Here is a 21,715-nt window from a genome sequence, read left to right on the forward strand (position 1 = left end):
ACTATTTCAAGAGTTAACACCTGATAGTTACCCTACATTACAAAAGGAAGAAATCTGCACCCAATCCTGAACCACAGCAGAGTAAATTAGAAATAAAAAGTCTGTACTTTGAGACATCCTAGTGATGCCACAGAACACCAAAGGCAAAGTCATGGTCTTTACAGCTCGGGAAGTCAATTATCTATAAAGGAATGCAATTAAGTAGATAGCCAAGTTCCGAACAGGGACTATCAATGATAAAAGACAATGGAACAATATTTTCAAAACGTTTAGAGAAAATAATTGTCAGCTTAGAAGTCTATACCTAGCTAAGCTACCGTGTTTCCCCAAAAACAAGACCGGGTCTTATATTAAATTTTGCTCCCAAAGACGCATTTTATTCATTTATTCATGTACAAAAATCTACATTTATTCAAATAGTCATGTCTGGCTGAAGATCTTAACTGGGGCTTATTTTGGGGTACGGCTTATATTACGAGCACCCTGAAAATCATGCTAGAGCTTATTTTCCAGTTAGGTCTTATTTTTGGGGAAACACGGTATTACCTTACAGTGAAGACAAAATAAAACCATTTCAGACAAATAAATAAGGAGCTTAACCCTCACAAATTCTCATGGAAAAAATAAACCAACCTATCCTCCAGGAAGGAAGACATTTACCCCAGAAAGGAATAAAAAGCAAGAAGTAACAACACATGGCCTGCATTCTCCCATGACTATGGCTATGTGGACGGACGGCACATCAGTGGCCGTCCCTCTTTAGATGGTTCCTGTAGCTTAGTCTGGTACAGTCTCCACCTCTCTTTAGTGTGTCCCTGATACTGAGGCCTCATGGCAACTATTATTTATCATCTTACTCCAACCCACTGTCACCTGCCTAGTCCTGTACAAGAGCACTGGCTCACTAGAAAGAGCTCATTTAATGTAACCTAGATCCCAAGGCACAGAGGTGTGCTCCCGTCACATCCAGCAGGGCCACTCAGGGCTGGTGGTAACTGAACATTTCACAGCCTTACCCTTTTTATCTATAAAGGGATAAAAGAATTATGGGGAGGATTAAAACCCTTTCAGAAAATATTAAACACTTGTCCAGTGTAAGTTTTTTCAAGAAGTAGGTTCAATAGCGTTTCTTCAGTGTCGCGTTCATTCCGCCGTTCTGCTTTTAACATGCTTCGTCCTCCGTTCTCATCCCACCTCTCCATTTAGATCCTACTCGGTCCCCCGTTCTGTCAGGCAGATGAGCACCTGCAGTGTATTTCCCTCAGTGCCCTGGATGAAGCCCTAGCCACCTCACTTGTCCTCTCTGCTCCTTCTTTTCAATGTCTTCCTATCCGTCATACTCAAATGCTACTTTCTCCTTCAGGCTTATCCCAACAACCTGTCATCTGCACAGAGCGTTTTCAGAGGCAGCATGCATGCACTAGGAGCTTCTGAGCTCCTAGTATTTGCACCAGGTGACTTCGTATATGATGTACCTCAATCATTTTTTTTTTAAACTGCTATTGCTCTGATTACCTTCATTATACAGTTTGGCATACAACATGTGATATCTACCTTTTTCTCCAGTTGACTCAAGTTTTCCTTGTTTCTATACCTCATCCTTATTTGCTACCCAGGGGTCCTCATGAAAGGCATCCATTGTAATCCAAATGATGCTACGCACTATTTGTTCTATACATATTTTTGTAGAATGCCTAGGTGCCTAGAATGTTTAAAATATACTCAATAGATTCAGAGCAGGTTGGAGGGGAAAGAACTGAGGAGGGAGGAACCAGAAATAATCCAGGAAGGTCACAAACAGGCAAAATACAGATGACAATAAATAGAGCCGACCAATAAACTGCTTTGGACACATCACGTACCACTGAAGCCTCGCAGCCAGCCCTTGAGGGGTGTAATATTATCCTTATTTTAAAGAATAGGAAACAGGCTCAGATATTAAATAAATTGCCTCATGCCATGCCATCAGTGAGTGGTAGAAGCAAGACCTGAACCCACTTATGTGTAGGATCAAGATTAAGAACAAGCTCTTGGCCAACCTAGACCGTTTACTACCAGTAAACATTAAACTATTTTATTAAATGAGCGGCCATATGAAAGCCTTTGGAACAGTGAGAGGCACATAGTAAGTGCCAAATATCAAAGCCACAAACCCACACACAAACATAAACAAATATCATTTTAATTTAATTAATTCATTTTTCTTTCATATTCATCTATCCACGTAACATGAATATTTGTATTCGTACTATATTTTATTTAATTCATTTTTATCTTCAGGTCTAGGGTATAAGAATGACTTATCATCTTACTTTGCTCTATTGGTATTTTGTACATTAACTTAGAGGTTGTTAATGACTATATTTTTAGGAGTACTAAGGCAAAGCTAAGACAGACTCCTGTCAACATTTTAATGTAAATGAGAAAATTCCCATTAAATTCTATTTCGCATGTGAAATGTCAAAGGAAGAAAACATATCCACTACATAACTCAGACAAATATTTAGAATGGAAACAATAGAAACCACTCAGGATGTTCATTTAATACAAACACACTGAGAGGCAAAGTAAACAAAATAGGAACCCTAACAGATATGACTTCTTACAGGATAGATACAAACAAGAGAATAACAAAAGTGTCTTCTCTAGAATCCTTAATTTGAACATTAAAAGAATAGTTACAGCAACATTTTATTTGATAATCTCATTTTAACTCTATACATTTTTCTCTTGCTGTAAATAAAAGGCATTTTAAACTGCAAGATCAAGCTGCAGTTGCAAAATTTACTTCCTGTATTCATCCTAACCACTTCCTCTTTAAAAAAAAATTGTTTTCTAAATTATTACAGTGAACAATTCCTTCAGACATTTTCTATGCAACAACTTTAGGGAAAGCACTGAAGATATTAACATGTTCAATAAAGATGTCAACCTTGTTGTTACAGCAAGGGCAGAGAAAATACTCAATAGTACAATTCCTTATACGTACAATAACTCACGTAGTCATCTTGCTAGAGACTGTTTCCCCAAATGGTAAAAAAATTTAACACTGCTACTCAGCTGTGTTAGAACACAACCAACCCTGGGCCGTCCGTGCTTCCTGGAGCCGGCAGCTCGGCTTCCAACCGAAGCAAATTCCTGAACTACTAAATTTCATGTGTTTAAATCAAGGTCACTACCAAACGGATAACCATTCCAAGTAAGTTCCTTAATCCTTGCTTTCAATGGCATAAATGCTTTACTATAATTTTATTTTTCTCTTAACATGTGACACATAAAGCACATGTATATTTTATTGCAATTAGAAACATGAAGTTTCTAACTTCTTAGAACTCTCTACCTTAATTCATACATGACTTGAAATCTCCTATTTTGCACATGGACAGAGATGTGAATTTAAAAGCTAAGAATGTTCAAAGCCACGTATTTTTCGAAGCCCTACTGTCACACAAAAATGGAGTGCAAATGCCCTAAGAAACTAATACACTGTTCTAAGTGTCCATGGTCAGAAATTTAATTTCATTTAGCTTTAAAAACATTTCCTCAAATCAGGTTATATAACAAAACTCATGCCAAATAAGGAAACCTCTCACATTGTATAGAGAATTCTTCTGTAGGGCAACACTCAGAATTGCAATGAATTGGAATACAGAAGCCAAGTGAACTGTTTCATGGCCCACCACTGCCCATAAAATTGAGACTGGAGCAGCTTAAGAATCATTCAAGTCGGATGAAACTAAATCTATAAGAAAAGGAGAAATAGATACTAGAGTTTAAAAAGCATAACATGAGCTCACTGACAACTTCTGCAGCTACTTGTAACCACTAACTGCAGTTTCTGTTAAACAATATCCTATTTTGCATTTGGAAATTATGTAAGAGCTAAGAGTCACAAGGCCAGGGCAACTTAGAGAAAGGGAATTATTCACGGCCTGACATGGATGAACTCAGTTTAATGCATGCATTGAGAAAACACTGCTCTCTCTGTTCGGAAATATTAGTTCACATTCCATTCATTTTGATAACCTTTTCCTTTTTCATCCCAACGCCACACTCACCAACGGCAGTGCTATCAGGATCAGGTTCTGTCTTTCATCCAAGTTTGTCCAGCATGTCATCATTCCAAAGCAGAGCGACAGATAAAACCTGACTTTAAAGGCTTTTGTCACCAAGATGCCAATTGAGAGAGTTGCTTAGGGGAAAAATTGTTGAAAATGGGAAAATTCACTAGACAGTGAAGTAAATATTAGGAAGAAAATGAAAGGCACGTTCCTTAAAGTCAAAGATTGCGGGGTTACATGTGGGTATCGGGGTTACATGTGGGTATCGGGGCCACCTCCACCCCTTGCCAGCACATAGTCAATGAGTAATGAGTGAGGGAATGAATGAAAATGAATGTGGACATTTCACAACTTAGGAATTCGGCCAATAAATTAAATGGTTTTAAAAAATGAAAAGAAGACCATGAATGCATGATTCCATTAGCATTCCCTTAAATTAAAAAAAAAGTATGGGGTAACTCATTTTGGAGGGCTAAGTGAAAACAGAAATAAACAGATTCAGAATTTAGTTGGATAAAAAGCTGTACCAAACAGAAGCAAACTGTACAAAAAAATAATTACTAGACAGATTTTAGACAGAGTTTTAGAATATAAATTAATGGTTACTTAGAATTCTGATTCTTCAAAAGCAATCTCCAAACTACATAAAGCTTGAAATATTGACTCCATTAAAAAATAGTCTCTTGTCCGCTTCTGTACACACTATACACCAAACCCACAAAAAATAAATAAATAAATAAATAAATAAAAAACAAGAAGACATGAAGAGTTGAATTGCTCAAGGTGACAGTAAACAATGGTCTTTGGGTGTTCTGTCAATTCTGGTGGCCCTGGGCTCCCAAGAGATGGGGCCTGAAGAGCCAGGCTCTCTGTACTTGATCCTTAAAAACATGTGATATAGAAACAGTAATATTCTGGTTGTCTAGGCTTGTTCCATCGCACAATATTTTCATTGCAATGATAAAAATTTTAAAATAAAAAAACCATCCGCATATTTTCATAGCAATGATAAAAATTTTAAAATAAAAGACCATCTGCATATCGACTAAAGGCATACCAAAAGGCTTTATTAGGGCAAGCAAAAATATCTTTTAATAGGGGCCGGCTGAGTAGCTCAGTTGGTTAAGAGCTCGCTCCAGAGTGTGAGCTCTGAGCAACAGTGGTTCGATGCCTGACCCGAGCTGAGCTGCCGCTGAGCTGCCAACGGTGGCAGGATGGCTCAGCTAAAAAAAAAGTTTTAAACAGGAAACAAAGAGGACTAACCTTAAAAAAAAAAAAAAAAGGTAAATTGGACTTTATTAAAATTGATAACTTGTGGGCTGGCCGAGTGGCTAAGTTTTCATTTGAGAGCATGAGCTCTGAGCAACAGGGTCACCGGTTCGATTCCCACATGGGCCAGTGAGCTGCACCCAAGTTGAGCTGCTGCTAAGCTGCCAATAGATGGCAGGATGGCTCAGCTGGTGAGAGCATGTGCTCCTAACAACAAGGTTTCAGGCTCGACTCCCACATGGGATGGTGGGCATAGCCCACCAACAACTAAGATTGAACACGGCACATTGAGCTGAGCGGCCCTGAGCTGCCGATGGGCAGCCGAATGGTGACTGGACTTGGAGCTGAGCTAACTGCGCTCTCCACAGCTAAGACTGAAGGACAACAACTTGTCTGTTCCCCTTCCCCAATTCCCCAACACTGTTCCCCTTCCCCAATTCCCCAATAAAAAATCTAATAAAATAAAATTGACAACTTGTGTTCATCAAAAGAAGCCAGATACAAAAGCATACTGTATAATTATATATGTGTACACACACAGACACACACACACTCATGTCCAGAATATACAAAGAACACCTATAAGCCAGAAAGGAAAAAAAAATCTATTTTTAAAATGGGCAAAATATTTGGGCACTGCACAGAAGAGGTTATCCAAATGGCAGATAATGGCATAAAAAATAAGCTCAACACCATTTTTCATCAAGGAAATACAAATGTGAATTAGAACCATGACAAGACTCCACTTTGCACTCATCAAAAAGGCTAAAATAAAACAACTGACAACACCCAATGCTTGTGAGGATGAAGAGTCACTGCTGAAGGGAACGTCACTTGGCACAACCACTTTGTCAGGCTCTGTGACAGCTAAGCCACATATGAGCCTATGACCCAGGATTTCACTCCTAGGTGTGTAGCCAAGAAAAACGAGAGGTCATGTCCACCAACAGGCATGTGAAGAATGTTCACAGCAGCTTTACTCTCAATGTGGCCTCAAAATGGACACAATCCAGATGCTCACCAATACGAGGACGGGTAAACCAACTGGTCCATCCATCCACACAGTGGAATGCCACGTGGTAATGAAACACAAACTACCACCATATGTGAGAAAAATATGAACCTCAGACATAGAATTGGGTTAAAGAATCCAGACAGAAGACTATGTTTTGTATCATTTGTATGAAGTACAGAAACAGGCTAAACTAACATATGATAGAGTCAGAATAATATTGAGTTGTCGGAAAAGGCATGACGCACTTTTGCAACGAAAAACAGAAAAGATACGTCATGCCTTTTCCGACAACCCAATAGTTACCTTTGGGGTGGGGGAGGGCTCAAGGGAACCTGCTGGGGTCCTAGAGATGTCCCCTATCTTGGGTGGTGGCACATGATTTCATATATATGTAAAAACTCCTTGAGCTGTCCACTTAAGATGTGGCCATTTAGTACACCTCCATAAAAAATTACAGTAGTCCCCCCTTATCCACGGTGTCGCTTTCCGCCGTTTCAGTTACCTGCAGTCAACTGTGGTCTGAAAATATGAAATGGGAAATTCCAGAAATAGACAATTCGTTAAGTTTTAAGTTGAGCGCTGTTCTGGATAATATGATGAAATCCAGCCTTCCGGCTCCATCCCACCTGGGATGTGAATCACCCCTCCACGCTGTCCATGCTCCCTGCCTGTTAGTCACTTAGTAGCCTCCTGGTCATCGGATCGGCTGTCCCCGTATCGCAGTATGTGTTCAGGTCACCCTTATTTTACTTAACAGTGGCCCCAAAGTGCAAGAGTAGTGATGCTGGCGGTTCAGAGATGCCAACGGGAAGCCGGAAAGTGCTTCCTTGAAGTGAGAAGGTGAGTACAGTACAGTAAGATACAGGCTTCAATCCAATCCAGGGTTTCAGGCATCCACCGGGGGTGTTATCATGTGTCCCCTGCAGACAAGGGGGGACTACTGTGTTTTAAAACGTTCTAGAAGGGCACATATCAAGTGGCAAGGGTGATGACGACTGAGCAGGGCCTGGGATGGGAGAGGGTGGGACAGAGAACATTTCACCTACCGTCCGTGGTTGAGTTGTTTTTAGAAGAGTATCCTATATTTGACGTAGACACATAGTTTGACTTTTCCGTTTCTTTGCAGTCCTTTAGCTTCTCAATACTACAGAACAGAAAGTAAGGACAATCCTTCCACCTCGGCGTCAGCACACCGGTCACGAGCCACAAGATGACCTATTCCAACATATGTTGGTTCTTTCACGAGTAAATAAGTCTAAATCGTGAGGACTTCTTTTAAGTCTTCAAATTCAACACTCCGACAGCTGCCATCGGGGCAGAGGACTAGAGACTCCACAGTTCCTTGAGTTTCAGCAACAATAAAAAACCACCCCATTGAGCTTACTTCCTTTCCACATCATTCCTCTGAGGAACACAGCATCCTCGCAACATCCAAATATGTTCACTGGCCCAGAGACAAATGCGCCGTTTTTTTCTTACATCTACTTTATACGTCTAAATTTACTTTCAGTTAAACTGGCTGCCTCCAGAATAACACATACCCTCGTGGAAGCAAATAACGAAACATCTGGCCACACGCTGACACCAAACACAAAGCAACGTTTCCAAAAGAGAAGAAGAAAAGCAGGCTCACACCGAGATCCCAAATCGTTGAGGAGAGTTCACAACAATCGTGTCATCAAACACAAACGCAACTTAGGCAAGTCCTTCCTACCTACAGGGCGAGCACTTTCCACGTCTCTGCAAACACAGGCATGTCACTCCGAGTGTTGTGGGGCGGAGTGTGAGAAAAAGGAGGGCGAGCGAGTTCTAATACCATTCGGTAATTGAATCGTTTGCAGAAACTGGGGGACAAGGCATTCACCTTAGATTCAAAGACTGTCAGAAGTCAAAATGGGAAATTATGTTACGTAGCGATAAGCATGGAAACACTACATCCTTTCGGCTTGATACTGACAAGAGAGAGGCGATAAAGCCAAACGATGATATCACAGCCAAGCTATTGCTGGTTTGGGGAAATCATAGTGCTTCGAGTCACACCCATCAGCAAAGGATCTTGAGAGCTCCCGTGTTTAGACCCTGCTTTATCAGCTTTAATGTTTGCAGTGCCCAAATCAGGTAATTTATCATACCCTGGAGGAGGAGGTAAGGATGCTCTCGGTAGAAGAGAAACAATATACATCCTTAGAAATATTAAAACACTTGAGGACAGCAATTCCATTTGGCAGTGTCCACCAAAAGTCCTACAGCCACCCTTGGATGCAGCAATTGTATTTTTGATAACTACCTTGGATCTGACCTGAGGGAGAAAAACAGAGAAAAAAAGTCATCCTGGAAATTTTTGAAATCACACAGCCCATGTGGATCCCAAACCCCAAGTTGGAAGATTTAGATTAATGCAGCCCTGGCTTGGTAGCAACCCCAGGTAATGCCAGCTCCCTGGAGAGCCCACTTTAAACCCAGGCCACAGAGAAAATTCCAAGGAATGTACATTCATAATCACACAGTCTGTTCTGTATCGCACATGTTTTTCCGCTGTGACTTATACCTTCTTATGTGACTGAAATATAGATGTTGGTATAACAAAGAAGTCTTCCTAGTGTATATGCAATTTTTCCCAGTAAAGTAATGTTTGGGAGGAATTGCGGGCAAGCTTTCTCACGACAGCAAGCTTTAGCAATGTCATGAAGATCTTAAGAAAAAGGTGAAAAATCTACAGAACGACAACCAGTGGCTGGCTTAGTGGCTTTGAGAACTGCTCCAATCTCCATCCGGTTGGGCTATCTGGTGAAGCCGGGACTATGAATGCAAAAACTGGGAAGCTATCTCCCAACTCCCACCCCCCACCCCCGTGTTAAATCAATGGATACATGCAGAAAGCCACATCCTGGATCAGACTTTTCATTGTGTTGAAGGTAGTCTCTATCAGAAGTGAATGCTCACAAGGACCTACATCTCTGATGGTCCTAAGACTCTGACTGTCTTACGTCGTGAAGGCTAAGGGCTCTGATACTCACTGCAAATGCTAGTAGTTTTACTAGGGTTGTTGCTTTCTTGGTGCTGTGGTCACAAAGCTCTGTAAGTACTGAGTGATCTGTTTCTAAGCCTACTTTTCCCATAAGCCCTGCTTGTTATTTTTAGGAGCATTTTTGCAGAATGTAAGGGTTTTCAGCAATGCATTTATGGCATTATAGCAGAAATGTTTTTACCACAAAAATACTCAAAGAAACAAGTCACCATGAACACATCTGCCAAAACAACAAACTGGAGAATCAGGCCCACAAAGACTGTAGATACTGAAATCAATCAAATAGAGAATATAAAATCAGTGTGTTTAACATGTTTAAAGAAGTAAAATATGGTACAAAAGTGTGACAAAGGGACAAGAAAATAACAAAATGATATAGATTTTTAAAGGCAACTAAAAGGAACTTCTAGAAATGAAAATGTAACAACTGAAATGATAAACTCAGTGGATGTGTTAAAGCACCGATTAGACACAGCTTAAGAGAGAATTTGTGAAATGAAAGTTATATCTGAAGGAATTACATGGAACACAGCAGCGAGAGACAAAGAGATGGGAGATATAAATAAAGATTAATAGGTGTAGAGGATATAGAATAGGCATTTTGACTTATACCTTATAATCTGAGTTCTAGAGGAACTAATAGAATGAGGGGTAGGCAATAGTGGGAAAACTCCAACCTGGAGTCAATAAGCCCAATGAATCAAAAGATTAAAAAAAAAAATCACACCTAGACATGTCATAGTGAAATTTCAGAAGAATAAAGACAAAAACCCCCCACAAAACCCCAATATCTTAATAGTTAACAACAAAAAAAAGGCAGATTATTTTCAAGGGATTAACAATTATGTGGACTTCTCACCCACTGTAACTTCTCAACCACAAATGAGAGCCAGAAGATGGTAGAATAAGCTACTCCAGGGGCAATATAATCAAACTAGGATTGTATACATGAAGAAATCATTTTTCAAGAACGAGAGAAATAAAGACAGCTCAAATAGAAACTGAGATTTTACTGTAATAAATCTCTGCTCAAGGAACTTGTAAAGGGTGTCCTTTGGGAAGAAGGAATAAGATCCCAGATTAAAAAAACAACCACGGTGAACACAGACAATCAGAAACACACTTATAGAACTCTATAAAATTACTAAAGCATAATTTGAACAGTTGAACCAAAAAACAAAAAGTCAAAAACAAACAAAAAAAGAAAACAAAACAACCCCAAAAAAACCAAACAAATGAAAAAACACCTCACAAATAAACTGCAATAGTCAAAAGGGAGTGGGCTTTATTTAGCTAACATGTTATTTAGGAGGACATTAGTAAAGATCCCAATTTACTTTATAGTTTGGGTTGAATCTATGTGTTAAAATAGGCTAACCAATAAAAGCACTGAAATATAATACATAATCTCCTAAGGAGTAGGGGGGGAAATGGAATGAGGAAAGCAAAACAAACTCAATTTTTGAAAATCCAAGAAGACAAGAAACAAAGTATGTCCGGGAAAGACAGGCAATAACACAGAAAAGCAAATAGAAAACACAAAATTACCCGGCATCCACGAACCCCAGCTCTCCAGGTAAAAGACGAAGACCCTCAGACTGGATTCGAAAGAAATCCAGCCACATGTCATTTACAAGAGACTCATCTAAATATGAGGACAAAGAAATGCACAGAGTAAAAGCATGGGAAAGACGTGCCAGGCAAATGCTAACCCCCAAAAAGGTGGTATATAGCAGGTAAACTAGTCTTCAAGGCTTAAAGCATGACTGCAGAAAGAAATTCACGACACATTGATAAAAAAGTCAATCGCATTAAAGAGGTTACAATTCTAAATTTTATGTTTTAATAAAGTAACTTCACAATGGAAGAACAAAATGGACAGAAAATGGCAAACCTTCCACTGTTATTATCGTAATAGTTAACTAACTTGTAGATCGCTGGCCACTCCGTAAGTGGCTTTGAGCGCCTTATACGTATTAACTCAATTAATACTTGCATCAGTCCTGTTCTTCTGTGTCCACATTTTACAAGTCAAGAAAAGCAAGGCACCAAGAAGTGACACGTCTCTCAAAAAAAGGCTACAACAAACCAACAAAAGTCCTGAATGATGAAGATTTGGATAACACAATCAGCAAGTTTGATCTAATGGAAAATATGTAGAACTCTCTGCAAACTAAGAGCTGGAGAAGACGACTTCTTCTCTATTACAGAACATTTATAAAAACCGACCATGTAAGAGGCCGCAAAACAAGTCTCAACAAATATAAACGACTCAAACTCAGGCTTTTTACCACCACAGCAATTACATTAGAAACCAATAACAGAAAGACATGTTTAAATACGCCATACAGGCAGACCCAGAAATGGCCAAGGCAGAGAGAAGGTCTAGTTGACCATCATGACTTTCAGTTCTTGTGGTTTAAACCTGAACGTCTCAGTCCACCATCCTACACTCCTGACGCCTGTGGGTCACTACCGACGTTGAAGTCCCCGTACCTGCGTCCCCTACAGCGAAAGTCTCCTGAGGAAACAACACAGAGCAGGAGGAGGACGAGGACGAAATGGCTGCTTCTCAGGGACGGCTGACATTCAGAGATGTGGCCATAGATTTCTCTCAGGAGGACTGGGAGTGCCTTCACCCAGCTGAGCGGAAACTGTACATGGACGTGATGTTGGAGAACTACAGGAACCTGCGCTCTCTGGCTATGTCTTCTGAGGACACCTTGGACTTGTTGCCAAACCCAGGAATAGAAGATTCATTCCACAATATGCTACTGAGTATGTGTAATGATGAGAGAAGTTATCAATTCAGTGAATCTTGGAAAAACTTTAAACAAGGGTCAGATCCTAATAAGCATCAGAGATTTCAGTTTCCAGAGAACCAGCATACACATGGGAAAGACTTTCATGAAAGCTCAAATCTTACATAGCTCAATAGTTACATTGTAGAGAAATCAAACAAATGCAGTGAATTTGACAAGTCTTTGAACCAATCTTTATATCTTACTGAACATGAGAATATTTATACTGGAGAGGAACCTTACAAATGTATTTCGTGTGGGCGAGTCTTTAGTCCATTACCCAGTCTAAAGGGACATAGGAAAACCCACACTGGAGGGAAGCTTTACAAATGCGAACGCTGCGGCAAAGCGTTTCCTCGGCATTCAGCTCTCACTGAATACAGAAGAATTCATGCTGGAGAGAAGCCTTTCGAATGCAGAGAATGTGGTAATGCCTTTATTCACCGTTCATATCTTACTAGATATGAGAGAATTCGTACCGGAGAGAAGTCATTACTCACCATTTACAATTTATTCAACACATGAAAATTCATAACGGAGAGAAACCTTAAAATTGAAGAATCCAAGAAACCCTGCAGCTGGACCTACAGCCTTACTCAATATCAGAGAACGCTTACCGTGGAGAAATTACATTCAAAATCAACAATGAAAACCCTTTGTTCAAAATATAAACTTCAGAAAATCCACATAATTCATGCTCCAAAGTGACTTTAAAGATATAAAATAATGTGAGAAAATGTTTACTTGAAAATGAAATCTGAAATATCAAAGAATTGACATTACAAAGCAGTCAGTACAGAACAGTTTTCAGATATTACTTTAAATCAGAATACATATAGAAAATAAGCAAATGTTAAAAAACTTGTGAATATGTTTGAAAGTATCAAGGGGTTGGATGTTGGAAACGTATAATTCTTTACAATGAGTACTTGAGGTTTATTGAAAAGGAAATGTTAAAGTGATCCCACTGTGAAGTCACTTGATGCTATGTTTTTTTTTACTCCGAGTGTGTGTGAATCATGGCTTGCTTGTTGCTGTCATTTGAGAGCCACTGTATGTTCGGTGGGATTCACTCAGAAATACTTTTCCCTGGAAGTCTGAGGGCACTCACTGTAATTCACAATGTATGATGAAAATCTAAGTGGAGATGCTGTTTGGTTGATTTAGAATGTTGATGTAAGTCAGCGTGAAGTAGGTGTTGAGGGCATCATTCTCTGCATTTATGTGAGACAGGAACATTCTGAATTTTCATTAGTTTTACCAGTTGCTCTTTAAGGAAAATAAGGTGGTGGTTTTTGAAACCCTGATGTATCTTTGTAGTAGCCATAGCTAGGAGTGCTGAATATTACCAGATGTAGTTAAAATAAAGAAGTCTTCGGAGATATCTGAGAAAGTACAGACAACTCACGCCTAAGTGCATAAATTATTGTATACCTTGTTTTCTAAATAATGAACCTCGGTCTTCAAACCCATGGAAAACAGAGCTGTAAAGTCATTATATCAGAACAACCAGAATGTTTCTTAAATGCTTATTATCTGTATTTTGTGCATGGATCTTACAGGTGGTTTGCCATGCTTTACTTAGACTGTGTGTGAACTTATATTTACACTAATAATAAAGCGAATGATTTTTAATGTAAATAAATAAATATGCCATACAATTGAAGATTTTAAAATATGTTTCTAAATAAATCCTAGGAGAGACTAAATAGCAAAAGAATTGAAAACTATCTAAAAATGAACAACAATAATAATTCTACGTATCAAAATTTGTGGGCTGCAGATAAATCAGCATTTAAATGGGAAATTTGTTAAGTGCTTATATGAGAAAAGTGGAAATGAAGTGAGCATCTGAAGAAAGAAAAATTTTAAAGGACAATAGAATAAATCTGAAGACAGATGAGGAAGAAGAAGAAGAAAAAGAAACTAAATGAAATAGAAAATACAAATAGAAAAGAGAAACTTCACAAAGATAAATTTTGGTTCTTGGAAAATTATAATAAAAACGATTTTAGAAAGCTGATCCCCCCAAAAGGAAAAAAGAAGAATAAATAAACATATTAGGAATAAATAAAGGGGACACAACAACATACACAGCAGAAGTTAAGGTGAGAGAATATTATGGGCAACTTTTAGCCAATACATTTGAAAACTTATGATGAAATGAATACATTTCTAGAAATACATAACCCCGGGATCAATCAAAGAAGCAGACACTAAAAGAATTGAATCAATAGTTAGAAATGTTCCCACAATGCAGTGTTATGAAACATTTAAGAACAGTTAATTTCATCTCATATGTATTATTTCAGAAACTACAAAAAGGAGCAACAATCCAAAACCAGTAAGTAAAAAGAACTGGGACAAGAAAAATTATAGACCTATTTCAATGACTATAGACACAAAAGTCCTGAGTAAAATATTAACAAAACAAATTCAGTTACATATAAAAAAACAATCCATCTGGCCTAGCTGGAGTTGTCCCAGGAATGCTAATTTGGTTCAACAGAAGAAAATTGATGAATGTAATCTATCACATTAGTGGATGAGAAGAAGCAGAAAAGGTATTCGATGATATTTAATAGCAAATCAAGCTTTAAAAAAAAACCTCTTGGCAAAACAGGGAAAGAAAGGAAATCCCTTAATCTGATAAAGGGTACATTAAAATCATGCTTAATGGGGAAACATTTGAAGCAGTCTCTTTATAATCAAGCTCAAGATAAGCAAAGTCCACAATTACTGCTTCTGCCAGCATAAGGGAGGTCAGCAGAGCGAGATAAGAAAAATAAATAAAAGGCATAAGGATTGAAAACGAAGAAATAAAGCTGTCATTATTTGCTGGTGATAGGACTGTCTCTTCAGAAAACCCAAAAGAGAAATAAAAAGAGAGTTTACTGTTAATATATAAAAGTTATGTGTTCTATACTCCGCGTGAATTAAGTAGAAAACGTCAAATGCAAAACAATGAAGTCAGAAGAAATTAAATGCAAGTATGATTTTGTTTACAGAAAGGCAAAAAAGAGGCAAAATTCTAAAACAGACTCTTTGCAGATACATACACCTGCCATAAAGCTATGAAGAATACCAAGGAGGTGGTTGATACCAAATTAAGGATAAAGTTTACTTCTAGGGTGGGGGTAAGAAGGGGGAAGTTAGGGAGAGAAACTTCAAAAGCACCAATAAGATTGCACTTCTTAAGATAGGTGTGCCTTTGTTATTATTCTTTACACTGTACATTATAGTATATATACTTTTTTTAAAGAGAAGGCTCTGAAGGGTAAAATACTTTTCATTAATAATAGTTGCATGTTTTAATGTTTTTCTCCCCGTTTAGTTTGTATTTTCAGATATTTCTACAAGGGTGGATAGCTTTTATACTCAGAAACATGAAAGCAATTTCCTTTAAAAAGTCTTTAGGTGACTAAAAATCACTCTAATTTTATATTTAGGATAATAAAATATTTGTTAAAGAATGCATACATTTGTGCTACATATGTTTCTGGGACACATCTACTGCTTTTAATCCAACTGTTGTTTTGATAAACTTTGGGTCAATCTACTATTTTAATTGGATAACACTTTAAACAGTTTGAGGAGTTGGTTATTTAATGAGAACTTATGGCAAATTTATGATAACTTTACAAGCATCTTAGTAGACCTTTTTAAAGTAAACATCCCCACTCAAAATCAAATATAGATAATGAGAATGTATTTTACTATTTAAGATAATTTTCAAGGAAGGCTTACTAATATTTACCTAGCCTTTAAGCCAGGAATTTAAATAATAATATTTACCTGGACAAATAACTACACAACTAACTCACACTATTTTTCAACTAATCTCATCTCTGATTAATCTGGCAGAGGTGCAAGAAATCTATGAAAAGGCAGCTTTTCCCCCAAGGAAAGCACTAACAGCCCTGGGCGGTAACGAATGAATATTGTTCTTTAACAGGCTAATTTTGTTTACACCGCATTGATGACTTTTATAAAAAGAAAATTCCGCTTCTAGGGAATAAACACACATGGAACCACAAGAAGATACAGGCTTTATAATGTTGCTAATTGCCAATACAAGTCCATTTCGAGATCAGCTTTTGAGAGAACTCACAAAGGCCAGGCTTCAACTTCAACCTGTGATCAGCCTGAGTGCCTCACTCAGGAGTCAGGCCAGCTGTGAGTCTCTTTATCGTCCTAACGGAGGCATTAGGAGAGCCAGGCTCTTCCAGATGACGCTGAACGGGCTGCTCTGTCTGCTCTGGCTTTCAAGAGAGGTGGAGTTTTTCTCTGAAAAGCCATTAACAGGAAGCCACAATCTCTAGACACCGCGCGCTACTGCTGTGCTCAGGTCTACTCTCCATGCTATCACCCTGGTGATTGAACAAATAAGCAAGCCGCTGGCTCCTCACAGTGCGAGTCCCCAAGTTTTAGCTTCTGGTTCCCCTTGACAGTTGACACAAACTGAAAACGATCCCAAGCTGAGTGGCTTTTTTGTGGCTACATCAGGAAGGAGAAGTTGGGTACCGACACATTGGCGGGGGTGGGNGGGGGTGGGACGACGAACATTAAAAAGGGAAATGAAAGACTCACTTTCACCTTACCTTTTCAACGTCTGCTTTTGTCACGTTTATGTCAGCATCCATTTTCTCAAAGTACTGCTGGGCTCGGTCGGCCTCCTTGCAATCCCGCTCAAACCGTCTTTTGCTCTAAAAGCAGAGGGAAATGGTGGTGGGGAAAGTCATTGTGAATGAAACCATGAGATTCCTATGGACAGATACAATTTCACCCAAATCCCCCAAAGACCATTCTTCTCTGAACTGATTGGCTCTGTGTCTTCATTTCGGGACGTTATTTTCAAATCGGCATTTCTGTCCACCCAAACCACCCACCTCGGACCCCTCCATCCTCTCCAGCCCTCGGCCACCACCCATCGGCTTTCTTTGCTAAGTCTTTGTTCTTTCCATTCGATTTTTAGAAAAATGCTCTCCGTGAGCTCTTTTGGACGGACATTTTACTACAGATAAAAGCGTCCAGAAACATATCAAATCCAAATTAGGCAAGTTTCTAATGGTATTTCTTTACTGTTTTCACTTGTTTTGTGCTTACTGATTCAAGCTGCTTCCAGCAAGTCTCTATGTGCTGCTGCGCCTTCCGTCCTTCGTGAAAGTGCTGGAAGCAGAAACGGACCTGTGATTAGTACATGCTCCTCCTCTTACTAATGCCCAAGGGGAAAAAAACCCTCCACTCAAGTAATACTTAAATATGGAATACCCAGCAGATGCGCTCCCAAGAAATTTGAGAGTTAAAAAATAAAGAGGAAAGGCAAACGAGAATAGTCAGAGTTCCCTTTAAGGCTTTCGATATTACAATATTGAGTTCGAACACTTATACACACCACTTATAAAAATGACAGGGATGTTTTATTAAGACAAAATCACATCTTTATTTTTAATTGCTTTGAGATGCAATTCACATCCCATACAATTCACTCATTCAAACTGGACGATTCAATGGTTTTTAGTATAGTCACAAAATTATGCAGCCATCACTACAGTCAATTTTATAATTTTTTTTTATCACAGCCAAAAGAAATCTTGCACCTTTTAGCTGTCACCACATCCTCCCCAGCCCCAGGCAACCACCAATCTTCTTCCTGCCTCTAGACTTGCCTATCCTAGATGTTTTATATAAATGGGATCACACAATATATGTGACTGGCGTAATGCTTTCATTATTTCATAATGTTCACTTAGCACAATGTTTTCAAGGTTCATCCACGTTGTCACATGTATCAGTACTTTATTCCTGTATATTCCAAGTGACAGTCCGCTGCATGGATATATATCACAACTGGTTTATCCATTTACCAGCCGATGGACATTGGGGTTGTTCCCAGTTTGGGGCAATTACAAATAATGCTGCTACAAACATTTGTGTAGAAGTATTATGTACATGGATGCTTCCGTCACTTAGATCTTTTCAAACTTGAAGATAAAGTCGCCTCCCTGCTATCTGCAAAGGCCCTGAAGCCAGTGTGGGCCTCGTGTTGACCAGCAGGGACACCAGAGGACTAGATCAGGATGAGCCGCAAGAATATTAGGAGATGGGGTCAGAGAAGGGGCAGATTGTGTGGGGTCTTATGGACTTTTTGTCTGACGACCTGGGAGCCGTGGATGACTCAGTACAGAAGCGCCATGTTGTGAAGGAAAGTTCCAGGTAGGAGGCTCTGTCTCCAACCCTGGAGATGACAGACTTGGACCACGGGGTAGCAGTGCAGGTGGAGAGAGAGGGTCAGAGTCTGGGTGTCCTGTGATCAGAAAAGCCACCAGGCTGCGCTGGTGCATTGGATCAGATGTGGGCAGTGATGTATTCAGGTGGCAGAGTGACTCTGAGGTGGTCCTGACCTGCCTGGGCAGTGTGAACGGGCTCCCTTGCCCTCTGGTGCTGTTAGGTTTGCCTGGACAGGTTCCGGCCTATCAGAGGGCAGGAATTTACATCTGCAGCTTCCTCCAGCCAAGATGCTATAGGTTGGCTGGGTCCCTCAACCAAAGGCCGTGGCTGTGGTCAGGCAGACCCCCAGAGCTCTTTGAAGTTCCTGAGACGCCCCCCTCCGCCCCCCGCCCTCCGGGACCTGGGGCCACAGAAGCTCCCCACTGCGATCAGCCCTGGGGTTCTCACCATCCCTTACTGCTTTTCCTGAGCTCTCTCCGCAAAGTCCTAAATGCTCTATTTAATAACCGGCCTTCCTTCAGTTACTAGGTTGAATGTGCTGTTTGTTTTCTGATCGACAGGTAAGCACTGGTGGTGGGCGGTGCTCTGGAGAAGGCAGGGTGGCACAGGGACAGAAACGACGAGGTCCCCTCAGTGCAGCCTCAGAGCGTTTTCTCTCCTTGTCAGCACCTATGGCTCAGCGGAGTCACAAAAGATAGCTGGCTACTGCGAGGCTGGGGAGGAGGAGACAAAATCAGGTTGTTGTTGTTTTTTTTTTTTAAAGAACAGTGCTCCTTTATAAGGGAATGTTTCTTGTCTCTCTTTTGAGGTCACATTTCACTGTTTTAAGTACCTCTTCACAGCACGTTTTAGCCATCCAGCCATTTTTTGGTTTCTATGAACCCAAGAGCAGCCCCGGGGGGAGCTTCATTTTTCAAGTCTCCTAATAGACACAGGGAAGCGACCAAAAAGAGATGGAGGCTCAGGGTAGATTCGAATAAGCAAGCAAGAAGGAACCAAGGCTGTGAGAGAAAGGAGTGGAGCTGCGGGCAGAGTCAGGAAAGCCTTGAACTCTGGAGGAAGCAGAAGGTGCAAGCAGGTTTTCCGAAAGCCACAAACATCATTTTTTTAAAAAAATAGAGCGAAGAAGCGAGGGAGGTACTCAGGGGAAAAGAGAGCCGGGCAGCCTAGGAGGCAGAGGGACAGGCTCGAGGAGGGAGTCAAAGGCTCAGCTGTGACCTTCAGTGAGGCGCCTTCCGTCCTGGAAGTCCCTGTCCACTCAGAAACGCCACTTTCCCCAATTGTCAAGAGGCCTCGCCCTATTTTGCAAGCAGAATCACCGTGTTCCGTAGCTGGCTGAAAAGATTGCACCATTCCCCCCAATTCCACTGTGAGATTCCAAGACGGCCGCAAACAGAAAACCTCGGCACCAAATTCAGAGCCCTGCTCTGGAGATCTACAGCAACTCTTTTAAAATGAATGTTTTCACAAAACAAAAGGTTCCTGAGTAGAGAGAGGAAATGCACACACAGGAACAAGCAGAAAGGGACCGCTGCTGCCCAGGAAGGGCTTCCCTGTCACAGGAATCTTCTCTGAAGACAGTCTATAGTCTTCCAAAAAAAAAAAAAAGTCATATTTTGGAGAGATGATTTTGATAGGAAACCCACATAAGAAATTGTCTCACCGCTCCTTCATTTAACTATTTAATAATAAATATAAATTTATTTTTCAAGGACAGTGTGGACCTTGACTTTGCTGGTGAGATTTCACCTAAGAAGGACCCCCCCACACCCCCATCGCCCAGCCACAGTTCTGTCAGACTAAACAAATGATCTGAAAGCTACCCTTGTGACGGTAACATTTCATGTGACCTAAGAAACAAATCTAAGCATCGGTGATTTTCCTTCCAATCTTTCTTTCACCGGATGTGTTCCTGCAAATGTATTGGCTATAACACACACACACACACACAAATAACGCTGCCGCTGATCCCTTGGGAAACGAAGGGATGGAACAAAAGACCTCCTTGCGGTTCTGAACATACCATGACCTAGATAGCGGCCGTCATTTGTATCCAGCTCCTCCTAGAATCGAAATAGCTATTTTTAACAGTTACAAAGTTAAACAAACCGGCTTGCCAGATGTTTGTTGTTTATTAACAAACAATGGCAAAACATGTCTTTCCCGGACAGAGAGCAAGTGTGCATCTAAAAAGTGTGCCTCCAAGCTCTAAATAAAGAGGAATTGTTCTCTAGAAAAAGATAATAAGCACTTTTTTCCGAGCCTCGGAATGAAGTCATCACAGCTCGTTTCTCCTATCAGAGGAGAGACAGGAAATGCCATCTCCAGAGATCTGGAGAAACGCTCCCGGCTTGCTCCTGTAATAAGATGCGGTAGTTTCTCTTCAAACATAATAAGACTTTTTAAAAATGCCTGATGGTATCCGGGGGAGGGCTAAATTCACTTATTTTCATGTCAACATTTTGGTTGACTCTTAAAAACATACAAATAAAATCATCCTTCAAAAAAGGTTTTGGAAATTTCCCAGTGACCAGGGATAGCTGAGATCAAAATCTCAGGAACCTAAAATAAGCATGAACTTAAAGAAAAATTACAAGGGCAAAGCTTTCGAGAATATTTTACTTTTACTACTCTACAAGAAATCATACTTCGGCTGAATAGACAACCCGTGAGACATGTTTATTATTCACAGTCTACAATCTGGTACAACAGCTGCTCACTTTTACTGTATATATAATACATATTATATATATATATATATATATATACACACACGCATAATAGGCCATTAATTTAAATAACTCTTTAATAAAGCAAACTAGGGCACTGATGTGAGAACAGCCACTTCAGAGAAAAAAAAGTGGAAAAAAAAAAGAATAAACACTCAATTGAGGATACTCAACCATCTGGAATTTTAAACAAAACTCAGATTCCACAGATGAAAACAAAGGAACACAAAGTCTTGAAAAGGCCAAAGAAAAAAGGAGCACCCAGAAAATGTGACAAGTATTAGAACTTCCTCAAAACCTCGGGCGAGGTGGGTTTGAACACTAGCCCTTCTAAGTCTGACTCGGGGTTCATTCACGGAACGATAAATCTCTGTGGTTTAGATATTAATGTGGCCTGGGCAGGGAAAGTGTGACACACCTTCAGACTGGCTCAAAGGAGCATTTCACCCTCTCACTTAAATCCCACACCATCACCCCAGAAACGTTCATGATGGGAGTTGCTTTCCGCTGGCACTCAGTAAGGCTGATTTCCCCAAATTCATTTATAAGAAAAATACCTTCTCAATGAACTTGTTTAAAGT

General features: G+C 40.0%; 1 protein-coding gene across 11 annotated transcripts in view; it reads right to left on the minus strand.

The window, feature by feature from the left end:
- FNBP1 (formin binding protein 1) overlaps positions 1–21,715 on the minus strand; it is a 129,530-nt gene that overhangs the window by 37,429 nt on the left and 70,386 nt on the right. For all 11 annotated transcript variants that reach the window (XM_019638313.1, XM_019638303.1, XM_019638295.1 and 8 more), the window contains exons 5-6: positions 17,281–17,343; positions 16,776–16,880 (exon numbers count right to left, since the gene is read on the minus strand). In XM_019638313.1, coding sequence (XP_019493858.1) covers positions 16,776–16,880; positions 17,281–17,343 — 168 coding nt within the window. The remainder of the gene's footprint in view (positions 1–16,775; positions 16,881–17,280; positions 17,344–21,715) is intronic.

This window comes from Hipposideros armiger, unplaced genomic scaffold (assembly GCF_001890085.2).
Source record: "Hipposideros armiger isolate ML-2016 unplaced genomic scaffold, ASM189008v1 scaffold_3, whole genome shotgun sequence".
NCBI classification, from domain to species: domain Eukaryota; kingdom Metazoa; phylum Chordata; class Mammalia; order Chiroptera; family Hipposideridae; genus Hipposideros; species Hipposideros armiger.